At 42.5% G+C, this 18619-nt stretch overlaps 1 protein-coding gene across 1 annotated transcript in view; it reads right to left on the reverse strand.

Moving 5' to 3' along the window:
* The window catches only part of SCEL (sciellin), a 70907-nt gene that overhangs the window by 23465 nt on the left and 28823 nt on the right, over positions 1–18619 (reverse strand). Inside the window, exons 6-11 of the mRNA XM_066580818.1 lie at positions 18455–18520; positions 14971–14994; positions 14806–14868; positions 8249–8317; positions 6233–6265; positions 2753–2827 (exon numbers count right to left, since the gene is read on the reverse strand). Coding sequence (XP_066436915.1) covers positions 2753–2827; positions 6233–6265; positions 8249–8317; positions 14806–14868; positions 14971–14994; positions 18455–18520 — 330 coding nt within the window. The remainder of the gene's footprint in view (positions 1–2752; positions 2828–6232; positions 6266–8248; positions 8318–14805; positions 14869–14970; positions 14995–18454; positions 18521–18619) is intronic.

An 18619-nucleotide genomic window follows, 5' to 3' on the forward strand; every position in this document is an offset into this window, starting at 1 on the left:
AATAAGGAAAAAAGGGAGAACTGTAGTGGCACGTATGGCCATGCCCATTTTATGCAAAGCTACGTCACTGCATCCCAAAGTAGTGCTCATTAGTGACCGCCTCATAGTAATAATGACCCTCAGTGACCCCTTCACAGACGTTGTGCTTAATTCATGTTGGAAGGCTTTTAGCAGGACCCACACAACACAGAATAACTTCCTGCATCTCCCAACCCATATAGTGAGGGTGATCAATGGGTGGAACAAGTTGCCATGAGAGGTGGTGAGTTTTCCTTCAATGGAATTCTTCAAACAGATACTGGAGAGATATCTATCTGGGATGATTTAGTGATCCTGCATTGATCAGGGGGTTGGACCCGATGACCCTGGAGGTCCCTTCCAGCTCTACTATTCTAGGATTCTGTGATAGAAGGCATAACAGGTGAATGTCCATCAGACTGCAGGAAGAGAGTACACTTTACGACTACTTATCGGCTTAGGGGAGCCCCAATGATAGTGTCAGCTCTGGTTGGAGTTAGGCCTCATGTCCACGGGGAAATTATACGTAGCAAATCCATGCTGGAGAAAAACGCAAATCCGCATCCCATAGGAATGCATTGACCATCCTCAGTTAATTAAATAGTCACAGATGGTATTTAAAGTGATTTGCAGATTTCACGCGGGGGGGGGGGGGGGGGGGACGACATCCGGCATGCTCTATTTTAATGAGGATCACGCATGCGGGAGCTCATAGAGCTCATATCTCAATTGATCTCCCGCATGAAAAAAAAGACAATTATAGTGCATCTGCAGCAGACATCTGCAGCAAAAATCTGCGCGGGCCTGATTTTCCTTGTGGACATGAGACCTTAGGGCATGGAAGACTAAATGCAGGCAGATTAGAGAAGAGGAGACTGAGAGGGAGCACAGAGGAGTCTAAGGCCGCCTTCATATGGCCGTGAAAAATCGCACAAGATTTGTGCGTTAAAAGATGAACAAATCTCACACAAATATGAAGCCCATTTATTTGGGGTCACATAGATGAGCTATTTTTTCCCGCATCAGATCACGGTGTGGGGAAAAAAAACTGCAGCATGTCCTATCTTTGGGCGTTCCCTCGGAACATTTTGCCCATTGTTTTCAATGGGACCAGAAAACACATTGTACTGTATGCAATGCACTTTCACACTTTACCTGAAGTGATGGGAGGTGCTTTTGAAGAAAAACGCCTCACATCCACAGGTAAATTGCACTTTGGCAGGCGAGATATCAGGCCGTGAATCACGCTTGGCTGTGTGCAGGAAACCTAAGGGCCCTTTCTCACGGGTAGACTTTTTCTGCATTCGGCACCACAAATCTGTACCTTAATGCGTCTAAATTTCACACCGAAGCCCATAGCCACTGTCCACATATACCCATTTAAAGGGGCTTTCCATGGAAATACTATTGATAACCTATCCTTGGGATAGGTCATCAATAGTTGATCGGCTGTGGTCCGCCACTCGGGACCCTGACCCATCAGCTGTGCGGGTGCATGACCTCCGTGTAGTGGCTGGCACTTGTCACTGCAGACACGGCTCTCATTGAAATCAGTGGGAGCCATGCCTGCAGTTACCAGAGCCGGGCACTGCATGGGAACTCGGCGCAGAGGCTTCCACTCCAACCTCTGCTATTGTGGCTCTGACAGCATGCATCCGCTCAGCTGATCAGTCGGAGTCCCGAGCGGCGGACGACAGCCGATCAGCTATTCATGACCTATCCTGAGGACAGGCCATCAATAGTATTTCCACGGAAAGCCCTTTATGAATTTAGGGACCATATTTATGTCGCTCAAAGAATGTTGGAAACTAGTATTTTCATTGGGTCGAATTCACACAGCCGTATTGCGCCCAAGAATCTTGGTCACAAATCCATTCATGTACTGTCCGATCTGTATGCATTGCATCTCCTAGTCTCATCTATAAATGGACGAGACAAGGACACGCCGTGATGATCAGTGCGAAAAATCGCTGATGTGCATAGATTCATAGGCTTTAACAGGGCTGAGTTCTCCCCGCGGAATACACAGACAGCCAACGGCCCAAAATCACAGCTGTGTGAATAAGCCATTAGAACAACTAACATATTATTGCCATGTTCTCCAACTTATTTCATAATACCATTTTTTTCTTTTGTAGGGTTGTTTATGCAGCGAAGCTCCCCATTTGGCTTCCGTACTGTCTCTATAAAGAACAAGCTTCTATGATTGTGATTTATGATGTTTTGGATATTAGCCAAGAAAGGAAGCTCATGTCAGGCAGCTTAGGGAAACGCATTTGCAATCTTACTCCATCTGCTTTTTTTAACCCTATGAGTATAATAAATTGGATGTTATTCTATTCTATTGCATGGTAGAATTTACCCTTTATGGCTGAAGAGGTTATACATGTTTTGTGCACGGCTCTTGCTTCCTTCACATTCAATTGTCATTGAACAGTTTTATTAGTTCCACCATACTATTATCTGTAAAGCTGCTGGGATTCAATGTGGATATCATTTTAGAAAACTTGAAAACTTGGGGGACATTTCTAAAAACTTTTAAAATGATAAACTTTTGTTATCGCCTAAAGCAACCAATCATACACAACCTTTATTTCTTGAAAAATAAAAGCTACTCTGTGATTGGTTGCAATGGGCAACAAAGCCAGTTTTAGAAAGTTTTTATAAATCTGCACACAGTATTCCTATTCACAATACACAGAAAATATAGCTTGTTCTTATATATGGACTATACCTTGCTCTGGTATTCTCAACATAGCTGGTACTGGGCTGCTTATCTGTAGTTCTGGTGTCCGTTGACGAAGTAGTGCTAATAGATAAGATGGTAGTGTTAGGACAATGGATATGAATTGTTTTATAACTGAATTTGTGTTTGGGTGCATTCACAGTGATCATTTTGCATAAACTCCTACTTGGTACTAATGCCTATTGGTACCAAGTAGCAGCATGTGAGCTGCCTGGAGCTGTAATCAGGGAACAGCCCTCTCCCTGTTTTCTTATTACTTTCACTTTCATCTGCCAGCGGGGCTGACAGCTGAGAACAGCTGATACAATGTTATTAGCTGTAATCAGCTCTCCACGGGCAGAACACAGCCTGTGGTCCCGCTTGTCAGCTGTTCTGCCCAACGATGGTTTTCAAGCAGAACTGAAAACCATTGTTCGGCATAAAACTGAAAGATGGGCACATTTAGACACAAAAATTATCGCTCAAAAGACGACTTTTGGGAAAATTTTGAGCGATAATCATTGTGTCTAAATAGGCCTTTAAGTACATCTTTCATTATATGAGCCCATATTATCTCTTGTATCTTGTATGAATACTAGCCATTAGAGATGAGCGAACGTACTCGTTTATGGCGATTTCGCAATCGAGCACCGCTTTTTCCCAGTAACTGACTATTCGGGCGAAAAGATTCGGGGTGTGCCGGGGGTGAGCTGGGGGTTGCAGAGAGGAGTGGTGGGGGGGGAGAGAGAGCTCCCCCTGTTCCCCACTGCTACCCCCCCACCCCACCATGCGGCGCCCCCCCGATTCTTTTCGCCCGAGTAGTCAGTTACTCGAAAAAAGCGGTGCTCAATTGCGAAATCGAACGAGTACGTTTGCTCATCTCTACTAGCCATGTGTAACTGCCGCGAGTAGTTGTATAGTGATGGAGCATTCAGCAATTAAACTTTTACCTTTTGAATGTCATATCTCTACTAACTAAGGCCGGCCTCACATGAGCGTATGTGTATTTATGCATGCATTTTTTAACGGAATGAACACTGCTTTTTTGCATAGACTTCGCCTAATTCGTCTAATGAATTCAAGTTGTGTTCTTTGTCCTGTGCAATTATGCAGTGTTTCATGCATGCCCATTAACTTCTATGGGTGCTGCAGGATTTTTTTTTTGAATGACCAAAATGTGCAGGAAAAATACGCACATGTGAACAAACTCATTGAAATCAAATACGTTTGCAAGTACACCAGTGTGAAGCCGGCCTAAATCCTAGGAATAACAATACTTTGTGCACAATATAGAATAATGCCAGAAGAACAGTATCAATAATGTTGTAAAGAGATTAGTTCCAGTGAACAAAAATATAGTTCTTGTGACATAACACCCAGTTTGTCCTGAAAGGGTTAACATTCAATCCTTTTTAATACGGTTTGTCGGAAACACAATACTCAAACTCTAGTATAAGAGTCTCTATAATGTAGACTCACATCCCGTATCCATATCTCTGTCAGTCTGTAACCGTGAGCAATCGAGGTCTAGTACACAGTCCAAGTACTTTAGCATAGCACCTCACCACACAACAAGCCTGTTGCTTAACCAGGCGTGTCCCTAGCAGTGTGCACACCAATGTTTGTGTTGAGTCTGGCCTCACTTACAGTTTCCTTGTACGAGAATTTCTACTACGAACGAGTAGGGCTGTTACCATGCGGTGCCTGCCAAGGGCACGGGTGGCTGGTCGGTGCGGTGCCCGCGCTCGTTGGTCCAGGCATCGACGTGCACGCCTGTGAGTGCAGCTCTATGCAAGAGCCCATGGTTATGGGATTCTGCTGGGAGGTGTCACCTCCCTCTCTCCGCCCCTGGGCATAGGCTTCTTTTTATATGGCTTGGCAAAGAGTCCATGCTGACTTTTCAGCATGGACTCTTTGCCTGGTCAGATGGCTTGACAAAGGCCGATGTGTGGCCGAAACGTTGCCTGAATTGGCTACATGGATCAATAAAGTTCTTTCTTTTTTGAATAACTGATTGCACTCATATATGCTGCCACACATACATATTCTGGATGACATCTAGGTTGCTAGTTCACAACCTTTTGTGGCTATTGCATTCCTTGTACTGAGGAGGTTCCTCCCTGATGGGAGTTTTTTTGTAATCACTGAGTGCTGCGAGCTTCTAGTATTTCTGTTTATATGGCTAGCAGTGAGGTCCATTCACTGCCAGTTATTGGTTTCTGTCAGTGTGTTTGCATCCTGCCTCTGTCAGTCTCCTGTTTGTCAGCTTTTGCTTTATCTGCCAGGTTATCCCATCTGCCTCAGTCTGCATGTATTTCCTGCTGGTTTTCTTCATCTGACCTTCCTGTCGGTATTCTACCCCATTCCATCTGGGTACGCCAGTTCCACCTCTCGGTCCTTAGTGAGAGCAGGGACCACCGCCCAGTTGCCCGCCTGGGGTTAGCCAGGAGTGGAGGCAAGTAGACAGGGGTTGCGGGTAAGTTCTAGGGCAACCCAGGCTGGCATATCATTGGGTAGGATACCATAACAAGGGTTTGTCCAAAGTCAGGAGTGCAACTCTACTGAGCTGTTCTCCTTGGGTCCTTGTCACAGTCCAGATGCTGCACCAGGTTATGGACATAGTGTGGTCTCTATCTCCTGCAGTAAGTAGTCTCTGGTTCTTCTCTTTACAGTCTCCACTGTGGCACAGCATACATCTCTGTCTCTAACAGACAGCAGTTTCTCTCACATCCACTGAGTCCCCCTGCGCTCCCTTCAGACTATTGTGCTGTTGGTCTGCAGCACTTCTCACTGTCCCACACTTTGTGATCATCCCGTTGCACAGCATGAAATTGACCTTTTTATGTGCAGACCTCATGTGATCAAAAAATGGCCTTTGGGCATGCTCTGTTCTACCATGCCACAGTTCATCTCCATAATAGCTTAACACTTTAATCTGCTTTCCTGCTCTGTTTGGGCAGCAGGAAAAGAGAATCCCCGTGACCGAACGGCTCCATCTAAGGACCCAACCGAACAGCACCGTACGGGCCACATTGACTATAATGGTTCGCCTGCTGTATTTTCAACCGGATTTGCAATGTAACCTCCAGCCATAGTTCTGACGCAGATGGAAAACCAGCCTCAGTCTGTGCCAGTCTCCATCTTATTCAGACCACATCCAGTGAACAAACTTGTGCAGACACTGATCATGGAATGTGGGAGGTGCAGCTGGAAAGGTTTTCATCACATACCCCTCTATCAATGGCTATTTGTAGGACAGAGCAGTTGCAAGGAGAGTTGGATGGTGAGGGAGCATGATTTAAGAAAACTTCACATGGGTGAATGTGATATCAGACTGTGAATCACAGCCCAATATGGTGCTCGCCAACATGCGATATCCGTGTGGATGCGTGGACAACCCCTTTAATATCTCACTCCCAACCCATGTACTAAGTAGTATATTGTCTATCAAGTGTCCTGTAAAGTAAACATAATATAAGCAGTACTTACATTTTTTGCCCCTCTGAATTGTCTGGCACAAGCCTGTTAAGAAATAAGGGAAGTAAATAAAAACAAAGTTAAACATTTTTGTTTTTTCCTCATTGATTTCAATGCATTTTCATATAACTGGGGCTAGCGCCAGTGTTAACAAGTCCTAACGCTAACCCTGACTGTTAAAAGTTTAGAAACATAAATTATGACTGCTTGAACCAAAGCAAATTGTATCTGGAACCAATTATAATCTTATCGTCTAGATGCATATATATATTTATATATATACAGTCATTTCAGGAGAGAGAGGCAAAATGTAGTGACTTTGCATTATATTGACAACCCCTTTTTTAGCTGCAGAATCAGGCACAACCACAACCATGTGTATACCACTGTGCCTAATTATTATACAATTACTAGTAATTATTAGTAAATTATAGTACTAGTGTTTCTGGTGGCGCAATGCACCACACAGCTCTGCTACATGCACGTCACACACACGCAGCTCTGCTACATGCACGTCACACACACGCAGCACTGCTACATGCACAATAGTGTTGGTCAATATGCACTGCCAGCTATGTATGTGGACATTTGTGAGGTGTCATTTATTGGAGTCTCCACACAGGTGAGACAGCTGGACACAACAAACTACAAACTGTCAAACTGAGTACTGCTGTATCCATAGCAACTCAGGTCATGGGGTTGGGGTGGGGGAATGTAGTCCACCTATAATCTCTCATTCAGCTCAGAGACCATATCACTGATTACATGACGGTGACATCATCACAGTTCCTGTCAGCACATGAGCTATGCATGTGTAAATTTGTCATTTATTAGAGTGCAGCTGTCTCACAACCAGGTACAAACTTCCAGACTGAGTACTGCTGTTTCCATAGCAACTGAGGCTGCAGGGGTTTGTGGGTGATGTAGTCCACACATAATCCCTCATTCAGTGCATAAGGAGTATAAATGACCTGTCATTACGTCACCATCATGTGATCAGGGGGCAGAGCTAAGAGACGGTAACTGACATCACAGGTGCTGTCAGGCTTTGCATTTAACTCATACATTACACACGGGATGACAGATTTTAATGAGAGCTGTGCCTGCAGTTGCAAGCGTTCACTACTACGCTGTGGTCGGACCACGAGCTTCGACTGCAACTCCTGTATATTGTGGCTCTGACAGCAGGCGCCTGATCAGCTGTTCAGCCAGGGCCCCGAGCAGTAGATCCCAGCCAATCAACTTTTGATGTCCTATGTTAAGGATAGGTTATCAATAGCATTTTCCTGTAATACCGCCTTGAACCTACTTGTAGAATTATTAATGGCACTGAAATCTCCTAAAAAGGCAACTTGCAAAGCTGGGCAGAAAACAGGGCCCACTGTGCTCCTGTGTAAAGGTGATCTTAAAGGAGTTTTCTGAGCTATTACTTTTATCTAGTTTTGGGCCCCAAATACCCCAAACTATATAAAAGTAATGTACTCACTGTGGTGACGGCTTGTCACTTTGGTGGTCTGCTGCCACAGCATCTGACAGGTGACATGACCATGCCAGTAGGCCTGGTGACATCATCTAATCGTGTCACATGGGCTTCTTAAGTAGAAGCCCAGAGGCAGGTTTTCAGGACGTTCCTGCTGGTTTCCATTGGGTGGGGAACAGTGTTCAGCAGGACGTGCGTTTTGTGTGCTTTTTAATATCTTATGTGTCCCACATTGCCACCAATGTTTGGGGTGCTCAGAAAACCCCTTTGCCAAGCCATGGCATATCATTTGCACTGAACAGAACCCAATGTGCCCAACCCAATCATGGTCATATTCATAGACCCAAGTGCAACGTCTAGTCCCACAGGAGGATGGCAGCTAAAATTCACCACTGGACTTTGCTTTTTGGGGGGTTGGTTTTGTAGTAGTAATACTGCAGTAGTTTAGATGCTGAGTGTAAACTGTAAATGAGGGCCAAAGATTTATATGTACTTTTAAATCCCCCAAATTTTGTGCAATAGTTGTTGAACTTGTTTTTTTTTCTTACTGCCTAGTTTCGGTTGTTGTCCTAGTCGTGGTAGTGGTGGTGGTCTTGTTTGTGGGAGTCCAGGATTTTCTGCATGTGAAACAAAACAATTATTACACATAATATGATATTAAAGGGCATTTCATTTATAGTATAAATATAAGGTTTTTTATTGCATGCTTCCAACTAAGAATGATTAGAAAGTAATTAATATCTGCTCTGTGATATTGTCACCATTAGTCGCCTTATACATTTATTGTACTGAAGACAATAGCAATACAAACTGCAAAGAACACTGAATTCATTCATGAACGTTCAGACTAAAGCCAAAGTAAGCAGCGCTGCTCCAGCATAAATAGTGATTCATGCAATTGTTCATTGGGAAAATAATCCAGGCGCAGGATTCCCACAGATGCCGTTTCATTAAGGCACTATCACACAATTGTGATCTACTTGCGTAACCTGTTAGGCCGCTTCCACGCGGGCGACAAAATTGAGCAATTTTCTCGCGATGCGACAGTGCTACAAAACGCATGTATGTGAACCCCCTGCTTTCCAATGGGTTCTTTCACATGAGCGATGTTTTGTAGGCTGCTACATTGAGAGAATACAAAATCGCAGTATGCTCTAAACAGCTGTGATTTTCAAATTTTTTTTTGCAGCCCATGTTTCCCTATGGAGCATTCCTTTGTGTTACATTGCACGAAAATGCAGTTTTCTTGCGGTGTGATGCAACTATTACATTAGGAAATCTTACTGTAAAAGCCCTAAAATAAGCCCTAGCTGCATAAACAGAAAATAAAAATACATCACCTAAGAGGCGCTGTCCGCTCCACCATACATCTCTCTAAGCTCATTTTGTTTGAAGTTCATTTAATGGCTGTGATTGGTCCATCAAACGCTGGCTCTGATTGGCTGAGCCGTGGCGCTTGAGAACCAATCAGAGCCAGCGCTTCATGGAGGCGGGGATTTTGAATCTCCAAATGGTTTCATTTTCACTAGCATGATTCTCACATGGTAGTCCTGCACGCAAGAAAAAATAGGCCTTGTGCTATCTTTCTCGCATGTAGTTTTTTCAGCTTTTTTTTCCCCCACGGCAATAGCAAAGTTTAAACAGTAAAACTGATTCATGTGCAAATACGCTCCGTAGCAGCGAGCATATTTGCGCATGCACTTGTCTGAAGAAGTCCCTAAGGTGCAATGCTAAAAGTGCAAAATCCAAATAGTTCCTGCTGCTTCTTGTAGTTGAATGGAATCACTGACCATTAGATTACACGGCAGGCACAGGCATGTGACACACTGATAATAAAGCCTAGTAGCAGGACTGGGGACCAGCTGCATATTGGATGCCAGTGCAGCATTCCCCATCTACAACCAGCCATATAGTAGTTCTACAAGTCTTTTGAACCCTTGATAAAAACCCGGTCGTTTCCTTGATTTACTGTAGAGGAAGTGTAACCCAAATAGGCATGCAATAGGGTTTATATCCCAGAGATAGTGTCAGGCTAAATAGAATTGGTGGGACACCGGGAACGGACAGCGTGAAGCAAAAGTAATTCTGGTCGTAAATTCCCACAGCTTTATAACAATATCACATCCAGATCAAATCAGAGCATGCATAATTTGTATCCAAAGGGCAACCTTAAAATCAACAATGAAAGCAAACACATAAAAGAGACTGTAAATGGGCGGAAATGAGAGGTCACTCTCATGTCTGATTTCATTACTACACGGAGGAGCTGCTGTAGTAAGAAGCATGGGACTTATTAGCAAGAGCACAATACTATAGAACTCTAACACTTTGTGGCTAAACTTTCTTCTCACTTTAAGTAGCTTGCTACTAATATTCTACCTAGACTAATTTAATACAATTATGTTACATAATAATAGGCTTATACTCATCTCTCCCCGCTGTGTCCCATGGCGCTGCGTGGGCCTTTTCTCCTTATTTGTTTACTGGCTATAATCCCACCTGGTTTATGGGATGTCACAAGCGTTGCAACCAATAACAGAGCTAAGCAACTCATCCTGCGAACAATTTTCCTAATACGCTTAAACTGTCTGTAAATAGGGAACACCCTTCTATCACCCAGGCGATATTCTCTTGTGCTGTCGTGGCGAGAAGTTCTGAGAGCCTTCAGACTGGGATACTACTCTCTAGGCTTGGCTGGTTTATACTACTTCTTTTGGAAGTAGTATAAACCACTTAAAAAAATAAAACAAAGATAAAAACACTTATTCTTGTGCAGGAAGAGCCCGGAAGAATAAGCGGAGGTTGCAGACAGCAGACTCTGTCCTGTATTGCCTACCCACAAATTCCTGCTTTAATACCATTTGTTATCCGGTCTCCTAGCAACTCGCGTATGAATCTGCATCTATACGCAATATAATTGCTCATGCACTGCGGATTGAAAGCATCCATAGAGATCAATGGAGCTCATCCGCTCAGAATGGTAAAATAGAGCCGGCTGTGATTTTTCTTCCACTCGCGGAACACACAATTCCTACTTGCAAGTTTGAAGGTGAAAGTAAATGCAGTTACTAGCCCGCGTACTACTATCATACGCATGGACAGCAATCACGGAATCTGCAATTCAAATCCGTTCTTGTGAGACCAGTCTCACAATAGACCATAGATGTTAATAAGCCATTGCGTGAACTCGTGCACCTGGTTTCCATCTCCAGTCCAGAGAAAGAAAACAGACATGTTGACATGAATTATGTGTTTGCTTTGTATAACATAATGTAAATTAAGCTCGGTCAAATACCACGGCCGTGTTACGTCACTCTCTGGGCTTTGCGCGCTTTTAGTTTTTACATCTATGTCTATCTTGATTGTATCCTACGGCTTAAGAAAAGTAGTCCTTGCCACCTGGAAACATATTGCCAATAAAGAATCTTCCTAGCATCATAGTACTCCGAGCGATCAGCCGACGGCAATGCAGATGTATCTCCTTTCTCTTCCCCCTGTGTAATGCATGGACTGAGCTCTCAGATACACTATTTGCATCCACTCTCTATTGATGGAGGTCCTGAGAGACTCAACCCTGTGAACTCAGAATGCCCTAATAGGATAATTTTGTGCAACGGTGGTTGGAAGCAGCTTCATTAGTTTATGGGAGAGTCTGTAACTAGATGACCACCACTAAAAACAAAACAAAAAACTTCCCCTTATTTTCTGCTCTGTGTTGACTATCTGCCCTTTGTCACTATGAATCTTATTTATCTTGGCTCAGAGAATATTTATTACTGGTGTAAGAGCGCTTTCACACAAACATGTAGCAACAGTGTATTACTTACATCGGCTTCACACGAGTAATACACTGTACCAATCTACCATAGGGTCCGCTCACACATATTGCGCATGCAATAAAAATCACTGCATGTTCTATCTTGCCGTGTATTATGTGCGCGTATATGCCAAGAAAGTGCCATTGCGTACTTGCTGCGTGTCGTGCAACTGTATCAAGCAGGCGGTACACAGGAAAATTATGCTCGTGTCAAGCCGCCCTAAAGTTTAGCCATAATATTCACATCTAGTGGCCATTAGGGGCACTGCAATTTTTCATTGCCTCATAAACTGTAAAAACATGGTTTCACAGTATTTGGGTGCATGATTTTAAAAAAAGTTAAAATCATATAATGGTAGGGTTGGAAGGGACCTGCAGGGTCATCGGATTCACTAAATCATTCCAGACAGAATAAAATCATAGAATAGTAGTTTCTGCTCATAAAATAATGGGACAGTTCTCAAGAACTGTCTACAACATCAGAATACTCTCATGTTGAGAACGATATAATTTACTACCGTATATATAACTAACATCACTAAATGTTGCGCGAAGTCCTGAGTAATGACGCCTCTGCATTTCCCATTTCCTGAGTGAATTATTAATATTACACATGTAGAGGAAGATATTTAGTAAATAGCTTAGACATAAAAGGTCATAATATTTTCTATGCACAAAGTGACAACGAGACGCTTTCCTGAGACACCTTTATGATACATGGTGTCAATTGGGTTTCCTTTGTTGTCTTTATTACGTAGTCATTATAATAATCAAATGCAGTGACTAAAACATGGAAATTATTACGAGTAGATCTATTTATGTACATTTAATATAGTCAGAACATGTAAGGCCCAATGTTCATGGGTGGATTTGATTTGGGGCACCCACACAGGAGATCCGTAAATCAAGCCAACCATAGGGATGCATTAGTATCTGCAAAACAGTTAAAAGCATGCAAATGTGATTTTTGTTTTCCCGGCATGCGGATCGCACACACCGGGGGAAATCGCAGCATGGAGGAGACCCAGGCTAGATCTGGACAGGTAAGAAAATGTATTTTTCTGTCCATGTCTGTGGGCACGGCTAGATTCCGCTGCGGGATTCAGCAGATGGAATCCGTGCATGCAAGTGGACATGAGGCCAAAATTTCAATGGCCTTGAAAACTTAAAATTTAAAAGTGAGGAAAAAAAATAAGAAATCCGAAGGATTCGGACCCACAAGGAAGATTTCAGTGCTGTAAAGCCCAGGCTACCCATGTAGTGTCATACTGTTTATGTAGCGGTCCTCTCACTGTCCTCATGCTGTGCTCTTAGTAGCTGCAGTCAGCACAGAGTTATCATAAGCTTGTGCTTTCATATCTTTTGAGAAGGGGGCATTTAGCTTAGTAACTTGAGGGGATCCTAGAGTGCTGGATTTTCTGTGTTGCTTTATGTGTATTTCCACTTCTCTGCTGTTTTATTTCTACCTAGCTGAACGCCATCGCACTTATATCTATCCTTACATTCTATTATTTCCTAAATGTGTCCACTGGGAAACATTGATTCTTAGCTGTAATTTGATAGCAGTCCACACAAAATAGCAGTTATGTGCAAATAAATGAGATTACCTATTCTAAACCATGCCTATCCTATGAAATGACATGCACTTACCATATGCTTATACACGTCAGAATAATACACAGCAATATCAAAAATATAACCTGATTCATACCCCTCTATGTTGTAAAAGCAGCAGGTAAGTGTGGTATACGAAGTTAAAATACAGCATTTTGTTTGACCTCTGTAATTATATAATAGATCGGTAAAACCCAAATTTGCAGAGTTATACACTCATATTCTGCTATTTTAGCTAGTTGCAATGTGCAATAAACAGCACATATAGTGGGTTACCTATTATAAAGGTACAAGTATTGCTAAATATGATGTTACAGCGTTTTACATATGGCACTCAAATTCCAGTCTACGACTATGTTCACATCTGCACTAGTCAGCTCCGTTTGGAGGTTTTCGTCGCAGACCCGACCCAAAGTACCAGAAGAAAAAAAGTTCTGCATATGACAGACAGCTGAACAGAGACTAAATGAAAACCATTATAGTTAATGAGGTCCGTTTGGTTCTGTCATCAGGTGGATCAATTCAGCCAAATCACTTCCCTTTCCTGCTCTCATAACGGAGAAGGAAAACCGACCCCCCGAATACAGATGTGAACATAGCCTTAGATAAGACAATGACAAGGTTGCCAATTTTCTTCAATTGTTAAAGTCAATAGTATATATACCAGATAGGAAGACCTGGCATATACTAGGGGTCTTCTTCTGCAGTGCAATGGTAGAAGTACTCTTTGCTCCATTCTACTTCCTTATTTATAGGCTAAGCCTTTCCACAGCCTATCCACTAGGTGAAAGGAAAAGGAGAGCAGCCTAGACCTCATGCTGTTCTCCTCTTGTACAAGTAACCATGTTATAATCATTAACTTCAGAAGGGTTGTTGATCCAGGGATTATTCTGCTTGCCAGATTGGAGTCAGCAAGGAATTTTTTCCCTTAGGCCGCCTGCAAACGAGCGGGTCGGATCCGGCGGCGAGGATTCTCGCCGCGGGACCCGACCCGTGCACCTGCAGTGACGAGCGCATACTCACCCTCGCCCGGCGGGCCCCGACTGTTTCATGTGCTGGCTGCCGGGCAGCTGCCGCATGCGCAGACCGGACCCAGCGGCCGGGTGAGTGACGTTTCTGTGTGGGGCTCTGCGAGCCCTGCACAGAAATAGGTCATGCCGCGGTTTGTTTGCCGTGCGAGATTTTGCGCGGTCAAACCGCAGCCGTCTGTATAGGATTGCGTTTGTTAACGCAATCCTATGCAGGCTGTGAGCGGCGGAATTTCCGCACGTGTGCAGGCGGCCTTAAATGGGGAAAATTGGCTTTTATGTCATTGTGTTTTTTTTACCTTCCTCTGGATCAACATTGGGGGTTAATAGGCTGAACTGGATGGACATATGTGATTTTTTTCGGCCTTACATACTATGTGATATTTTAGAAAGGAGAAGGAAGGAGGAAATGCGTGTCACGATGGGGAGGCCTTTTTGGTTCTTCCTATGGGCTACTCTCTATGTATGGTTCTCTCCACGATGCCACCGCGCAGTCTATAAACCCTGCAGTGCAATGTTTAATATTTTAACCCATAAAATACCACTGGGCAGTGGGCATATAGATCTGTGGTGAGGCTCAGTGGAATGGCCTAAGATAGCAAATACATAACCATGAGAAGGAATGTTCTGCTCCTAGCAAACATACCTTTTGGACTCCTCTGTAGTCGTTGTTGTAGTTGTTGTCTTGTTACTGGGAGCCCAGGATTCTCTGCTGAATGGAAATACCAATTCATTGTGTCAGACTCCATACCAAGCAAAAAATAAGTGATGGGCACGACAATTTATAGCGATTAATGAAAAACGTTCATACCTTTTACTGGTGGCTTCTGCCCCACTAGGTGGAAATAAAAAAAAATACAATCAGGAGTGGCAATAAAGAAACCTCAGCCAGGAATGTATGAAGAGCTGCCAAAAGCTTAAACACTAATAAAGCCAAGTCTAAAAGTCACGTAGGAAGGTTACTATGAATAAATGTCTATATTAACTGAGGTTCTCATCATACAGTAATTACAAGAAAATAATAAGGAGAGAATCATATTAATTGCTAAAGTTAATAGAGGTGTCTTAGTCATTACATATTCTATTGCAGTCAGGAGAACAACCGCTGGTGCCCAATAGGTGGCGCAATTAACTGTGATAATGATCAGATTCACAGAAATGTAGCTGACTGTCTCTTGATGTGATCATCACTCTTATAGTCCCTGCGGGTTTGTCACCATCTTTTAGGCATAATACATACAGGTAGCTCTTAGCTATAGGATTAATTACTTGTGCACATACAGTTAATTAAATTGTATCAAAGTGAGTTCTGCTTAAAGCCATGCCAGAGATTAGGTTATTATCATGCAAACAAAAATATTATGAGACGTTAGGAGCATGGACAATAAGTATGTAAAATAGCTTCAATATCACGGATGCAAATATTTCCCTGTTACTTCTTTTTTATAGAATCATTTGAATCATCATCATCATCATCATCATCATCTACCAAGAGCTAACCTTTATAGGATGGAGCTATACTGACATAATATATGAAAGCTACAGTGCTGTGTAAAAGGTTTAGGCAGGTGTGGAAAAAATCCTGCAAATTTTTATAAAAATAGAAGGCAACTGATTGGCTCCAAATTTATTCTGCTTCAGCCAATAACATTAAGAATTATCTTAGGCGTAAAGAAGAACAGGGGGTCCTGGAAGTGATAATATGGCCCCACAGAGCCCTGATCTCTACCTCATTCAGTCTGTCTGAGATTACATGATAAGACAGAAGGTTTTGAGCAGGCCTACATCCATAGAAGATCTGTGGTTAATTCTTCAAGATGTTTAGAACAACCTTCCTGCCGAGTTCCTTCAAAAACTGTGTGCAAGTGTACATAGAAGAACTGATGCTGTTCTGAAGGCAAATGATGGTCAGACCAAATATTGATGTGATTTAGATTTCTTTTGTGCATTCACTTTGCATTGTGTTCATTGACAAAAATAAACTATTAACACTTCTATTTTTGGAAGCATTCTTAAGCCCCATTTACACGCAAAGATGATCCCTCACAATTCACTGAAAATACAGTTTGAGTGACAGTTTTGAGTGATCATTTTGCATAGCTAATGGACTAATACTAATGGACACTAATGTCCATTAGCAGCTAATTAACATCATTTGCATGTTAATGAGCCGCCTGGAGATGTATTTACAGAACAGCAGGTGGTCTGTGCTTTATATACATGTCTTTTGTTATCAGAGCTGCCCATGAAGAATTCAGCATGCAGTCCCTGCTATCAGGAATTACGGATTTCCTGCTCACATGAAATCCATCATTAAGCAGAAAAGCAAATAATGGTAGGATTAAGACACAACGATTCGCTTAAAAGCCAGCGTTTGGACGAATTTTGGGCGATAATCGTTGTATCTAAATGGGCCTTTACTTTGTAGCATATTTTGCACACCTTCCTAAAACTTTTGCACAGTATTCTATATTTTATAATATTTCTGCCTCCTTTAGCATAACCTACATTTGGTCTTACATTATATAGCAATTAAAAGTTCACCCTAAAATCCCTCTTTAGTCCTAATTTTAGGGAACCCCAGCCTTGCACTTCTAAAAAAACATTTCAGCTCTTCTGGCATGCCTTTAGAAAATACTTGTAATCCCTAGAATATAATAAATTTGGAGCACCTTTTCTTAGAACTCCATGCTGTGCTGTTCCTCTGTTATTCTTCTTAGAAACGTATTAATAAAATGACAGCTGGGTGGGACCAATCAGTGGTGGCAGTGTCATACTCTATAGGGACACATCCCTCTGACAGTGGGACTTGGAGCACTTTATTGTCAATTTGTTCATATATATGCAGTAGGAATACCAGGAACGACACAATGCAGAATTCTAAGGAAAGATGCTCTAGAACTATTCTTTCATGGAACATACAAGTATTTACTACAACAGACATGTCAGGTCCTCATTCAAAAGAAACAATATACACCAGTACTGCAAACATGCTTGAACTCACACATTAGAATAAGGTCACCTCCTGTATGTGATAGGCATGCAAATCAAAAGTAAAGCTGCAGCATATATGAAAGTCAATATGATCGACCAACAACAGTCAAAGTATGAGTTCAATAGAAATAGAAAGCTGAATCAAAACATCATTAGTCACTCTAAAAAGTACCTTATAGTGTATAATATTGTCCAATTCTTTGTCATGTTTAAAAAGTTATGAGCAATTAGGAATTTAAGGTGAAGTTCCAATTTGCAGTCAATTTTAAAAGGGGTGTTCAGATTTAATGTAGCCATATACCTATTAGATAAATGTAAGTGATTTGGGTGGGATTAACCGACTATCTAAAATACATGGGGTCTTGCTTTGACATCTGCTGTTGTATAGTATTTCAGCAGGCCTCATCTTTTGTCTTTACAGGAGATAAACTTATGCCAGAAGGTCCTGACAAGAGCTTAGTCTCATCTCGCAAATTGAGAAAACATGCATGTTTGGCTGACCGCTGTCTTAAGGGTATGTTCACACGGGGCAGAGATGCAGCAGAATTTCCACATCCGAAAATTTCCACATCCAAAGCAAAGTCAAAATCCTCACCATTTGTGCGGATTCTAACTTGAAATCAGCTGCTTTTCAACAGATACAGTGCTCCCTTTATCTTGCAATGCTTGTACTGGCAGTGCACCCCGGCACCCAGCAGCCTCTAGTAAATGCCAGGCAACTATCAGGGGAGTTCTGGAAACTATTTTTTTCATGTTTTCACCAACACACTGGATAGGTGAAAACTGATATATTGGCGGCGGGCCAACCACTGGGGCACCCACCGATCCTGAGAAGGAGGGTCTAGTTAGTTTCCATAGGAACTACGAGCACACTGCTGCTCCATACATTTCAATGAGAGTGCAGGTTTTGCACTCGCCAATCTCTGGCCCTCTCATTTAAATGAAAGGAATGGCGGTGTATCTACACAACTTACACCTGTTCCTTAGAAGACCAACCAGGCCCTCATTCTTGAGATCGGTGGGGGTCCCAGCGATTAGGGTTCCCCCACCACACACACACACACCAATCTGTTAGTTTTCATCTATCTAGTGGACAGGTGAGAGCATGAAAATCATTAGGTCTTTGGAATACCTGTTTCAGCTTATGAGCATTGATTAAATGGCAGAATTGCAGATGCAGATAAATTCTCTAGATAAAAATACAATATCGACAAGCTTTATAGCTAACTGCCCAGTGCTAGGGTAATAAACCTTCACCATTAATGACAAATCTGAGAGCGTCGTTATTCTCTAGGCACTACCTCATGGGCACTCTTTCCAGAGTGGCTGCTTTATGTCCTGCTTCATATGCATTTCTTGATGGGATTCTGTGAGGAAATATAGAGCCACAGTTTGTAAAAGAAAGTGGTCACTGATTTGTTTATTGATATTGTAAATTATTGCTGTGTGCTGTAGAATATACTATA

Source organism: Eleutherodactylus coqui, chromosome 1 (assembly GCF_035609145.1).
Source record: "Eleutherodactylus coqui strain aEleCoq1 chromosome 1, aEleCoq1.hap1, whole genome shotgun sequence".
NCBI lineage: Eukaryota > Metazoa > Chordata > Amphibia > Anura > Eleutherodactylidae > Eleutherodactylus > Eleutherodactylus coqui.